The sequence below is a fragment of the Artibeus jamaicensis genome, unplaced genomic scaffold (assembly GCF_021234435.1).
Source record: "Artibeus jamaicensis isolate MK-2021 breed Jamaican fruit bat unplaced genomic scaffold, CSHL_Jam_final contig_490, whole genome shotgun sequence".
Lineage (NCBI taxonomy): Eukaryota > Metazoa > Chordata > Mammalia > Chiroptera > Phyllostomidae > Artibeus > Artibeus jamaicensis.
In genome coordinates this window covers 16543323-16556008 of record NW_026521861.1, presented here as the reverse complement: position 1 = coordinate 16556008, position 12686 = coordinate 16543323, and the positions used below count along the sequence as shown (strand labels likewise).

General features: G+C 45.3%; 1 protein-coding gene and 1 long non-coding RNA gene across 3 annotated transcripts in view; one reads left to right on the top strand and one right to left on the bottom strand.

Moving 5' to 3' along the window:
* Positions 1-2427: 2427 nt before the first annotated feature.
* On the bottom strand, positions 2428-12573 carry LOC128627933 (uncharacterized). Its single transcript, XR_008392233.1, has 3 exons — positions 12540-12573; positions 6080-6264; positions 2428-2508 (listed from the first exon to the last, which is right to left on the bottom strand). It is a non-coding gene; the product is annotated as an uncharacterized LOC128627933 (long non-coding RNA).
* The window catches only part of ATE1 (arginyltransferase 1), a 127087-nt gene continuing 126613 nt past the window's right edge, over positions 12213-12686 (top strand). The window contains exon 1 of one of the 2 annotated variants that reach the window (XM_053668397.1): positions 12213-12368. In XM_053668397.1, coding sequence (XP_053524372.1) covers positions 12284-12368 — 85 coding nt within the window. In that variant the 5' untranslated portion in view covers positions 12213-12283. The remainder of the gene's footprint in view (positions 12369-12686) is intronic. The other variant, XM_053668400.1, reaches the window with a different exon arrangement.

The following is a 12686-nucleotide window of genomic DNA, read 5'->3' as shown; positions in this document are numbered from 1 at the left end:
TCTCACTTCCTCTGCCCTCGCCCGAGGTCTCGGGAGGGGAGGAGCCGGGGCGGCCGGGCTCAGAGCACTTTGGTTGTTGCTCTTCTCAGCCAGCTCCCGCCCCCGAACCATGCGATCCTGATGTCTCTTCATCTGCTCCTGCGCCCAGGCCACGCGCTGCCTCGGGGTGTTGGCTTTGGGCGTCCTCTGGCTGTTTCCAGTGCGCTCGCTCTTCTGCAGGGGGCATGCTTTTGGGGGAGCCGTTTCTCTGGGGACCCTTCCGGGAAGTGTCGGATACTTGTCCGTTCTGAGCTGTCTCGCTTTTTGTGTTCGGTGGATGTGCTTCTTTATGTGGTTCAGCTCCCTCTCGGGCACCAGATAGTCCCAGGTTTTAGCATCTTCTATTTTCTCACTTTGTGGTTTCTCTTTCTCTTCCTCTTCTTCTACCTCAATTTCCCATTTTGGAAACATTTCGTATTTCCATAAGTCTTCCATCACTTCCTGGTATCGTTGCCCGTAGTATTCCTCTGCTTTGGCAAACCAGAAGTCAAAAGACAGGGCCTTCAGTTTACGAAGTGTATTACTCTCCTGTGGAAACTTGGACCGACAGTTTCCTCACTTGTCTAGAACGGACACCACCTCGGTGCTTGTCGGGGGCGGGGTGTGGGAACGTTGTGAACCTGCACCGTCCTGTGCTGCAGCCGTGGCACAGATCTCACGTGGCTGTCAGCCCTGCCTGGCACTGCTGCCCAGGCCCCCGTTCAGGGCTCTCCCCTGCACCGCCCTCCGCAGCATGCCCTCCTAGGTGAAGACTTGTCCCCCCTGTGCCTTACGGTCCCTCGGGAGACAGAAGCAGTAACTCAGGAGCGCCCTCCTGGTCCCCGTTAGAACCACCACAGCGCCTCTATCCCAGACTCCACCTTCCTGCCTCTGTAACGGGAACCCTGCCCCTTTATCAAAAGCCAGTTCTTCCATCTGTGCTCACTGGGCTTCAGGAGCTTCCTTTGCAATGACCAGATCCCCTTTCCTGCTTCGTCAGAATTCCCCAGCTACTGGATCGCTCCATTAGCATAAAAATTCTGCTTCAGCGCACACTGGCTTCAAACAAGAAGAAACTTCCGTTACCGCACATTCCTCTCCAGCTGCGGCTGCCCTGTCTCCCCCCTTCACCCTGTAACGAAGCGCTTACCCACAGCCCCTCTTTACGTTCTCCCCTCAAATTTTCCCCTTAATCCTCTTCAACTGGGTTTCCACCCCCACCCTGTCTTCGAGACAGCTCTTAGCTGGGTCACAGGTGATCATGACATTGATGAATTCAGTGTGCCCACCTCCGTCCCTGCCACACTTGACCTCTCATGGCATTGTGTCCTCTTTGAAATACTTGTCCATCCTACGGACAAGGGCAGGTGATGGAGGCTCTCTTGGACCCCTAGACTATTCCAGCCATTACCTGAATGTCCCCGGGTGACTGGCCCCTAATTCCCTTCCCACTTTATGGCCACCTCCTCACTTACTTTGCTGGTTCTGGCTTTTAAATGTAATGCAGGAAAGTATAGCAGAGAAATTGTCACTTAAGATAGAGCACAGTCACATTTGTCCTCTGTGGACACAGACAGTCTCGATCATTCCACCAGGTGACCTGCCGCGTGTCAGGCTCTGCTCCCGAGAGCGGGAAAGGAAGGACTGAGGCAGTCGGGCGCACCAGGCTGCCCTGCACTTGGCCTGGCCTCAGACCCAGACGCTGTTTGCTCGTCCTCCTCAGTTTCCCCTTCTTGGTCCCATCACTTCAAACTTCAAAACGCACCCGCCCTGGAGCAGCAGCCTCACTGGCCTCCCCGAATCCGCCCTTCTGCCCCTCTGTCCCGAGTCCCCTCAGACCTGTCACATGGCAGCCAGAGTGACCTTTACGTTCCACAAATCGGAGCCCGTCTCTTTCCTGCATGGAAGGCTGTGGGAGGGTCCTTGGCTTTTCGGAGAAAACCCTGAACTCCAGCATGCCACCCGTACTCTGGCTCCTGACCGCCTCCCCCGGCAGCCCCTTGTCGCCACCGCTCGCTCTGCTGCAGCCGCGTGGACTTTCTGTCCTCACAAGCCACGTTCTCTCTCCCATGGGAGCATTTTCACATCCTCCTTCATGAAGTCCCAGACACACTATAGCAGCTCCGACCGGGGCTCACACATGCGGTTTGTAGGTTTCAGCTCGACACCCCCCCCCTCCCCGCACACACCTTTCACGAACTCACTCGGACAAAACCCGTCCTCGCGACTCGGCACACACTTGGCGTCACCCCCTCACCCGCCAGCCCTTGGAGGACACACACTGTGTTTACGTGCTCAGGGCTGACCCATGTGCTGAACTAAACATAACAGGCGCTTGGGCCCTTTTGCCCTTGGTGATAAACTTTTTTGGTTCTGTTACTGGCTCTGAAGTTCACAGTAAATGTATTTCCTCACCTTAATCTTCTTTTGTAGTGGGGACTGGAAACCTACTGCAATTCCAGGGTCTGAGTGTTTTTGGCCCCTGCTGATCTGGAAGATCAAAAAAAGAAATTATACTGGGGCGTGGAGAAGGGTCTCAGGAAACATGCTGTAGTGTGAATTACATTAGGGAGTGATCTGGGTCTTGACTCTTCATATGTAGTGAAAGGCACTCCTCTGTGCCACCAGGCAGGACTCCACGATTTGTTTATTGTCTTCTGTTTTTCCTTGAAGCAAGGAAAAAATGCCCTCTAGTAAAAGTATAAAGAGTCACATAGTGTTTGAGGTTGAAACTATCAGAAGTACTTCCATTTTCACCCTGGACAGCGGAGGCTAAGCTGCTATTTCAAATTTCACAAACCACTCTTTGTGTAGAATTGCTGGTGGAACAAAGACCTTACCTTTGATGGGAAAATACTGTTCAAAGTAGGTTAATTCCATTTTAAGTTGTCAGGAGAGTTATTAACAATAAGTATAATTTCTAGGCTATCATTAATTCCCACCACCAGCTGTCCAACTGTAATGTGTTCCATGACTCTTGTCAAAGGTTTACATTTTAGATGAATGATTTGACAGTGATGCAGAAAACTCTGCAGTCATATTTATGCATCCTCCAGACCTGTTATTTCTTACCCTGCTTAGTAAATAAATAGGCTTTGTGTTTACCAATCTGGGTTATAAGTTTAGTTTCTCTGACTTCTCTAAGCAGCAAAGAGAAGGATTTTAGAACATAGAACTGGAAGACACCAAAACTCTATTTGCCTTTTAAATAAAGCTAATTACTTAACAGACTCATATTTCCGCTTTCGTGTTTTTCTTTCCTAAGAGATCTTGTATTACTTCCAAAGCAACATTTATAGAGTTTACTATACACGAGGCATTGTGCTAAGAACTTAAATGGATTCTTTTACTTAATCTTCCAAACACCTACATGGGGTGGGTACTCGTTATCCCCAAATCATGGTGAAATGGGCTGAGGCCGAGAGAGACTTGTTGAGCTCCCAGGGTTAGTTTCAGAAGCAGAATTTGTGCCTGAATGGCTGCAAAGCACACAATTTTCATTCCTGTGCTACATACACTCCTTACCAGATGATGAACATTCTCTCACGTTTAGTCAAAGTGGAAGACAAACACCTACTATTCTTCTGCACTCAGATCCAACCATTCTGAGTCCGTTACCTAAGGAAGGTGCGAGGTGGGGTCAGCCCCGCTGGTGGGTCCTTCCTTAGACACCCCCCCACCCTGTCCACACAGCGCTGTCAGTACTTGAACCGTCCTTGCAGCCTCCTGCTGTTTCCCTTTGGCGTCTTTTGTTTCAGCCACTGCCCTGTGGATCGATTGATTGCCAACCTTTGGGACACCTTTGGTCTTCACCGTGTTCCTCTCTGCATCTGCGCTCTAACTGCTCTCGTCTCTCTGATCGCTCATTCTCTTTTCTGCAAAGTACCATTTTTTAGTCATTGAGGTTTCTGGCCCGCTATCAGACTCCCAACCACCCCAAGCATCCATCAGCTTTCAGGTTGTTTTAGGTTGATTTCTAGGGCAACCAAAAGCAGTCACAAGCTTTCTGTGCGTCATTACTATCTACGTAGAGACGACTGTGAGGTTGTGGGTGAAGACAGCATCTTGTCACTAGGGAAGGAACTTCAGTGTGAGCTGGGTTGTTTCACAGACACAGCCGTTCCATCTCAGGGCAGTCGGGGGAGCACCTTTCGAGGCGACAGAAGCATCTTTTTTCTTTTTGAATATATATTGTCTGTCTTCCATGGAAATGGAATCAGTGGGAAACCTGAGATGGACCCTATGCACACAATCAGTAGTCGGTGGAGGTTGGATGAGGGTGTAGACTGCCAGTCATGCGGTCTCATCCTTGCTTAGCCGGTACCGCCACTCAGCTAAATACCACTGCTGCTTGGGAGGTTGGGAGCTCCAAGCCTATTCAATATACTTTCAGTCGCGTTATTGAATTATGCTCATAACTGGTCATTCCTTAAAAACAAAGAAGCAGAAAATACACCAACACTGAAGTGCAAATTAATGAAAATGATTCTCCATATTCCATCAAGATACTCTTCATGATGTATAGAAGCTGCATCTGTCCAAATGAGGTCTTCGTGTAGCTCACTAAGTTGTCTCTAGTTCTTTAAAAAATGCAACAAGGAGAAAGTACAGTAATTAATCGCAGACTGGCTTCTCATTGACTAGGACTAAAATCTTTGCCTTCCAAAGTGGACTGTGTGTAGAGACTTCTTGAAGCTGTAGCCCCAGCCGCCACCAGCGTGCACGGCCACACCACCCTGAACCTGCTCCATCTCCAAAACTGAAGTCCAAGCTCAGACTGAGAAATGAGTTATAAAAGTAACCATGGATATTTTATGCTTAAATGAAAGAATTTCAAACATCAAGTCGTGACAGTGGTTTCTGTCTATTTCAAACCAAAGCACTGATGAATTAAATTTCAATTTACATTTTAATCATTTGTTTCTTGAGCCAAGCAAGATACCACTGTAACACTGATAAAGTCACGCCACTCGACTGTCAAACTCACGTGATATTAATTCAGCCAAAATTGTTACAATACGTGAGATGTGACAGCGTCATACTACCAAAACAAGTTTCTAACACGGGCACACCTCATTTTATTGTACTTCACAGATGTGTCTCTTTTTTTACAAATTGAAAGCAAGACCTTCCACTAGCAAATACAGTACAACTGGCTTTACTGTGGGGGCCTGGAGCCTAGCCCACCGTCTCTGGAGGCATGACTGTTCACTCTGAGCCAGGCACTGTGTGAAGTGCCAAAAGGCAGTTCCTTATTTATCCTCCTGTGAAAACAGGAGTAGAACACTCTTGTTTGATTAAAAAGAATGCAGTTAATATGAGCCTCTCTTTAAGGAATCAGCTGCGTTAAAATAAAGCTTACATACAGAGAATAACATGGACACAAAAGTACTTTAATTTAAGTACTGTGTTGTAAGTTGTTTCTCTTTCCTGATAAGAGGAACCGGGAGGATAAGGAATGTTCTTAAGCCAGGGAGATAAACAAAGAACACTTTCGATAAGCAAATCAGGTTGAAACTATGTTTTTCTATGAAAAATATAAAAACAAAGGACTCTTTGCTAACAGTATTTTTACTATACACCTAAATTTTAAGCCTTTTTCAAAAAACATGAACTATGTCTAAACAGTTATGCGAAGTTCTGCCTGGGGAAAAAGGATGTCTCCGGGACTGAAATTATTATTAACCACTTATGTCACTGAACTTGAAATGAACTTCACAGTATAACCTCAGATTAACTTCTGGCACTGGAAACAGCACCTTGCCTGCTGTCTCCATTTGGCAGAATTGTAAAAACAAAATAAAAGAGGAAGTGGCTCCGTAGAATCTAAACGTAAAACCCGTGACACTCCCACCAGCCTGTGTGGTAACCTTATACTCCCAATTTTTTGTATGAGGAAATGTCAGCTAAGAAAGTTAAGTGCTGTATCGAAAGCCACACATCTGCTTAGTGAGAGACTGAAACTTGAACGTGGACAACTAAAAGCAAAGTCTGTGTCTTCAGCACACGCCATACCATCTAACCAACCTTGGTTTGCCGGAGGAGTAGAAACTGTCCTTACCTTTGTAGAGCTTACAATCCAGTAAGGGAGGCAGGAAGTGCATGCAAGCGCTCGCCTGTGAAACCGCGGTACAGAGAGGGCAGGGCGCTCACTGTGGAGGGAGTCAGGCATCAGTGTGACGTGGGGCTGGTCAAGGTCTTCTTAGGGAGCATGCTCTGAGCAGAGTGGCGACACTCCTGAGACCCCTGAAGCAAGAGGTGACTCAATCAGAGAGGCGTTGCCTAGAGAAAGTTGCACAGGCAGAGTTCTGTATGGAGGGAGGGATGTTGGGGGCTGGAATGTCGAGTTCTGTGTGGGAAGGGACACTGGAGCCGGAGCATGGCCCAGGGGAATTGTGATGACTTCCTAAAACAGAGAGCTATGAAATGTTAGTAGGAGAGTGATTAAAAAGAAGCGGCACTAGAGAAAAGATCCTCACACTGTAGGGCCACCAGCAGAAGACAAGTAGACAAGCAGAGCACTGGGTGGGCCGAGTGGCGCTGCAAGAACTTGGTTCTACACGGGTGTTGTTCAACAAAAATAGAATGTGAGTCACAGATAAAATTTACATTTTTCTAGGAGCTACGTTTACAAAAGTAAAAAAAACCCAACAACCCAGATGAGATTAAAATATACCCAGGATATACAAAATACTACCAGTCCACAAGTAATCAATTTAAAAGTTTTAAACCACTGTTCTATTTTATTAATAAACTTAATTTTTTAGAGCAGCTATAGGGTTACAGAAATGTGGATGAAAAGTACTCTTTCTCTAAGTTCCCCTAATATTTATATCTTGCAGTAGTGTGGTACATTTGTTATAATTGAAACATTAATATTAATACATTATTATTAACCAAAGTCCTTAAGATTCACTCATTGTGTTGTACATTCCATGAGTTCTGACGAATTTATAATAATAGGAGTTCACTATTATAATCATACAGATCTTTTGCCTATTTTTAACTGGGTTGTTTGTTATTGCTAAGAATTTTAGGAGTTCTTTATTTTCTTTGCTTATGATCCATTCTTAGTTACTTTGGTGAAGGGTATAATGTCTGTGTGTAGGTTGATTTGTTTATTCTGCATGTGGATGCCCTGTTGTTCCAGCCGAATTTGTTGAAAAGTCTCTCCTTTCTCCATTGAATGGCCTTTGCTCCTTTGTCAAAGGTCAGTTGACTGTGTCTGTGTATCCACTTCGGGCTTTCTGCTCTGTTCCCTTGATGTTGGTCTGTTCTTTCTCCACTGTTGTGCTTACTCTAGTTTTACGGTGAGTTTTAAAGTCTGGTAGTGTCCTTTCCCTGATTTCATCGCTCTTCTTTAACAGGGTTTTGGTTACATCCAGTCTTTGGCCTCTCCATAGAAACTTTAGGATCCACCTGTTGATATCCTCAAATAATGTGCTGATATTTTGACTGGGATTACTTTGACTCTAAAGGTCAAGTTGGGAAGAAATAACATCTTAATATTCACCTTCCTATCAGTGAACATGGACCATCTCATCATTTATTTAGGCCTTTGATTTCTCTCATCTTCAGTTTGTACTTTTCCTTATACAGGCATTTTATACATTTTGTTAGATTTATACAAAAGTATTTCTTTTTTTTTCTGGTGCCAATGTAAATGGTATTTTTTTAGTTTCAAATTCCAATTAACATTGTATTCTGCAACCTTGCTATAATTGGTGATTAGTTCCAAGACAATTTTGCTGTTGTTGAGTCTGTGGGATTTTCCATTTGGCCAAACATATCATTTGTGAACAAAGAGTGGTAGTTTTTTTCCCCTTCCCAATATGTGTACCTTTTATTCCTTTTCTTATTTGCTGCATTAGCTCAGATTTCCAGTGTGAAGTTGAACAGGAGTGGCGAGAGGGGACATCCTTTCACTGTTCCTGGTCTTACCAAGAAGGCATCTAGTTTCTCACGGTTAAATGTGATGTTAGCTGCAGGGTTCTTATAGATGTTTATCAAGTTGAAGAAGTTCCTCTCTATTTCTAGTCAGCTGCGTTTTTATCATGAAAGGTGTTGGATTTTGTCAAATTCTTTTTCTGCATCTATTGATATTTTTCTTCTTTAGCCTTCAGATGTGATGAATTACATTAATTACTTTTGAATGTTGAACTAGCTTTGCTTACCTGGAGTAAGTTCTACTAGGTGGTGGTGTGTGATTATTTTACACACTGTTGGATTCCATTTACCAATACTTTATTCAGGAGTTTTGCATCTATGTTTACTAGAGATATTGGTCTGGAGTTTTCCTTTCTTTGCAATGTCTTTGTCTGGTTTTTGTATCAGCGTAATGCTGACCTCACAGAATAAGTTAGAAAACTAATTTTGCTGCTATTTTCTGGAAGACTCTGTAGAAAGTTGGTAAAATTTACCAGTGAAACCATCTGGGCCTGGTGCCGTTTTCATAGGTCATTAATTATTGATTCTATTTCTTAGATATAGGCCTATTCAAATTATCTATTTCTTATTTTGTGAGTTTTGGTAGATTGTGTCTTTCAAAGAATTGATTCATTTTTTCTAGGTTATCATTATCTATAGGTAGTAATTGTCCTTTTAATGTCCATGGGATTCTTCATTTTAGATATTGGTTGTCTTTTCTAGTTTTCTTTTTAAAGACTTTATTTTTAGGGAATGGGGAGGGAAACAACATCACTGTGTGGTTGCATCTTGCAGGCACCCCACTGGGGACCTGGCCTGCAACCCAGGCATGTGCCCTGACTTGGAATTGAACTCCTGACCCTTTGGTTCACAGGTCTGCACACAATTCACTGAACTACACCAGCCAGGGCTCTAGGTTTTTCTTAATTAGACTTACCAGTTTTATCAAATTGATTGGTCTTTTCAAAGAAACAGCATTGGGTTTTGTTGATTTTCTTTATTGATTTCCTATATTCAAATTCAGTTACTTTTGCTTTAATTTTTTGTTACTGCTTCCTCCTTATTTTGGATTTAACTTGCTCTTCTTTTTCTAGTTTCCTGAGGCAAAGGCTTCGATTGTTAATTTGAGATAGTTTCTAATACATGCGTTCAGTGCTATAAATTTCCCTCTAAGCACTGCTTCTGCAGCATCTCCTGTTTTGGTTAAGTTGTATTTTCATGTTCATTTAGTTCGAAGTATTTCTAAATTTCTCCTGAATCTTCTTGGACTCAAGTATTATTTAGAAGTGTGTTGTTTAATTTCCAAACATTTTGGCATTCTCTAGCTGTTTGTTTTATTCTACCATGGCGTGAGAGCATACTTTATATGATTTCTATTTTAGAGACCCAGAATGTTTTTTTTTATAAAGATTTTTATTTATTTATCTTTAGAAGGGAAGGGAAGGAGAGAGGAGAAGAAACATCAATGGATCGTTGCCTTTTGTGCGTCCCCTGCTGGGAACTGGCCTACAGGGAACTGGCCTACAACCCAGGCATGTGCCCTGACTAGGAATTGAACCGCGATTGTCTGGATCGCAGGCCCGCGCTCAATCCACTGAACTACACCAGCCAGGGCTGCAGTCTCTTTTAGTCAAAAATAGACCATGAGAGTTTGAGAATGGTGTGGGTGCTGCTGCTTGCTGTTGGATGAAGTGCTCGCTGGGTGTTAGATCGTGTTGATTCGTGGTGTTGTTGAGTTCAGTTGTGTCTTTAGTGACGTAATGCCTGCTGGGTCTGTTACTGACGGAGGAATGCTGAGGTTTCTGTAAGAGTGAATTGGATTAGTTCTTGCAATGCTATCAGTTTTTGCCTCACGTGGTTTGCGACTCTGTGCTGGGGGCATACAGATCAAGGATCGCTATGTGCTCTTGCAGAACTGACCTGTTGTTATTGTGTAACATATGTTTTGATCCAAAATTTCCCTGTTCTGATGTTTACGTTGTCTGAAATTAATGTAGCTACTCCCCAGCCATCTTTTTATTTTTAATGTTTCTCACCTGAGAACATTTTTTCATTGCTTTGAGAGAAACATCAATGTGAGAAACATTGATTCTACACACACCAACTGGGGATTGAACCTGCAACCTGGGTACATCCCTTGACTGGGAATCGAACCCAGACCTTTTGGTCCATGGGCTGATGACTCTGCAACACAGCCACACCAACCAAGATTCTAGCCATCTTTTGATTAGTGTTAACAACATAGCTCTCTCTGTCTCTTTTTAATTCATCTGTTTTTTTATATTTATAGTGGATTTTTTGGTAGATAACATACAGTTGGGCCTTGTTTTTTATCCAGTCTCACTGTCATTTCATTAATATATTTAGACCACTGACGTTTAAAGTGGTTATTGAAAAAAGTGATTATTGATATAACTGAAATAATTAAAAGCAAAGGTAACTATCTATTGTAGGCAATTTCATAAATAAAAGGACATTCTAATAGTGCTTCTACCCCCAACCCCCCTGCCCACACCCCAAAGGGGGAAACCAGGTGAAGGTTTGTGTTTCCTCATCTACAGAAGTCCAGTCCTAGTATTTGTTGCTCTCTTTCTTGCTCTAATTTAATTTAATCACCTTTACTCTCTTCTGCTTTTTACTAGTTGTGTGACGTTAGGTAAGTTATTTAGCCTCTTTGGTCTGTTTTCTATGTTGTGAAGTTGCTGTAAAGGATTCCATGAGTTGAAACATATGCTTAGGACTTTGGACATTCTCCTAGTTCAAGGCTGGCATGCCCTGGAGCGCTGGGCTGAGGTTGGTTTAGGGCGTGGGGACGGTTGGGACTTCAAAAGGACGAGTGAAGGGGACAAGGCTGTAAGACTGAAAAGCCTACTGGCATCCTACTCGCTGTACTGAGCATGTTTCATTTAACAGACCCTTTCATTCAACATGAGCTTGTCCAGGAAAAAAACCGAGACTAATCAAATGTTATAATGAACAAAATGGAGGAAGGTGGTTCTAAGAATATGGTGTCTAACAAGAAGCCTTCGAGTAAGGGGCTAACGCTGGAGAAGCCTAGAGGGGCCCTGAAAACCTGTTGCATGCTACATAGCTCCCCCTAGTTTCTTCCCCATTGTCACGGGCACAAGTATTGCTTAGCAGTTAACAGGCTACTCTGCCGGCAAGCAAGCTCTTGTTTCACTGGGCACAAACCCAGCAGCATGGACCTTGAAGTCAAGAAGGTTGGAACTGATCTCAAAAGTTTACCTCTCTCTTGCCAAGTTTCATTTCACTTTTTAAACTATTGCAGAAAGATAATTAGCTTTATTGCTGACTGGGGAAAATAAAAGGAATCAAATTACCAGTACACACAAAGATTAAGGAATACTGCCTTGTTGGAGGTACTCATTTTTATGCTTTGCCGCAGACTCGTCCTCGCTGGAAAACCCCCTTTAAAATATGTTCTTTGCGTCTTGGTTGGTGTACCTCAGTGGACTAAGCGCGGGCCTGTGAACTAAAGAATCATGGTTCAATTCCCAGTCAGGGCACATTCCTGGGTTGCAGGCCAGTTCCCAGCAGGGGGTGCACAAGAGGCAACCATACGTTATTTCTCTCCCTCTCTCCTTCCCTTCCCTTCTAAAGATAAATAAAATCTTAAAAAAAATAAGTGGTTTGTAAGATTGTTGAGGCCCAAGGGCTGAATTCAGCCTTTTTAAGTTTGTTTGGCTGTACAGTTAAATTCTTTTAAAGTAACACCTCAAATACTGTATTTAAAAAATCTAGATGCCCAGCTTCCCTTTGCAAGTCGTAAGTTAGGGCGGCATTGGGGTAATAGTGGCACAAGGCAGCAACTAGCTCTGGCAGTGTCCTTTCAAGGCGATGTGTCCTTCGACCCATCTACCCGGGCCGCTCGGAAGGCCTGCGAGTGTACGTGAGTACCTGCTGGTCTGGAAGGAGCTTGGGTTGGCTACATGGCGGCCAGGGACGGTCTGGGATGGTAACTTTCAAACTGAGACCCACAGTAAATAACTTTGATCCCAGCCTGCGTGCCTCGGTTTCCAATCCGTAAAATGGGGCTGACGAGGGGCAGCTGTGGGAAGGACCGGCGATGGAGTATGTAAAGGGACCGGAGTACAGGACCTCCATCACGTTCACGCCGCGGGGTGTCCTGACCCCAAAAAGGACTGGATGAGAGGTGCCGCTCCGGGGGCCGAGCTGGAGCTCAGCAAAGCACCGCCGGACCTCGTTCTTCTCTCTTCCCCTCTCCTCTCTTCCCCGTGGCGGGCCCCCCCGCGCACCTCGGAGGTCGGCCCCGGGACGCCGAGAGGCGTGGCCCGCCCGTGCGGAGCCTTGCGCGGCCATGGCCTCGGTGGTAGAGTACAAGGGACTCAAAGCCGGCTACCACTGCGGCTACTGCGACGCGGAGGAGGGCAAAGCGTCCTGCGGTGAGTGTCTCCGTTGACCGAACTGGCGCGGCCACCTCGCGTCCAGCGCTTCGTGCCCCGCGCCAGCCCCTCGCGGCGGGGCACTCGGGACCGGCTCTCCCACGCCCGCTTCCCTTTCCCACTCGTTTCTTCCCAGACCGTTTCCTTTCACGCTCCCACTGTCAGCCTCACCCTCACCGAAGATGGCCGTTCCTCTCCGAGAAGGAAGAGAAATAGGCAAAGGCTGCCCGGGACCAAAATGGCGCGGGCGGCGTCACCACCCTACGACTGCGGCGCGGCCGGGCTTGCGGGCCGCCGTGCGGCTGCCAGTGCGCCTCC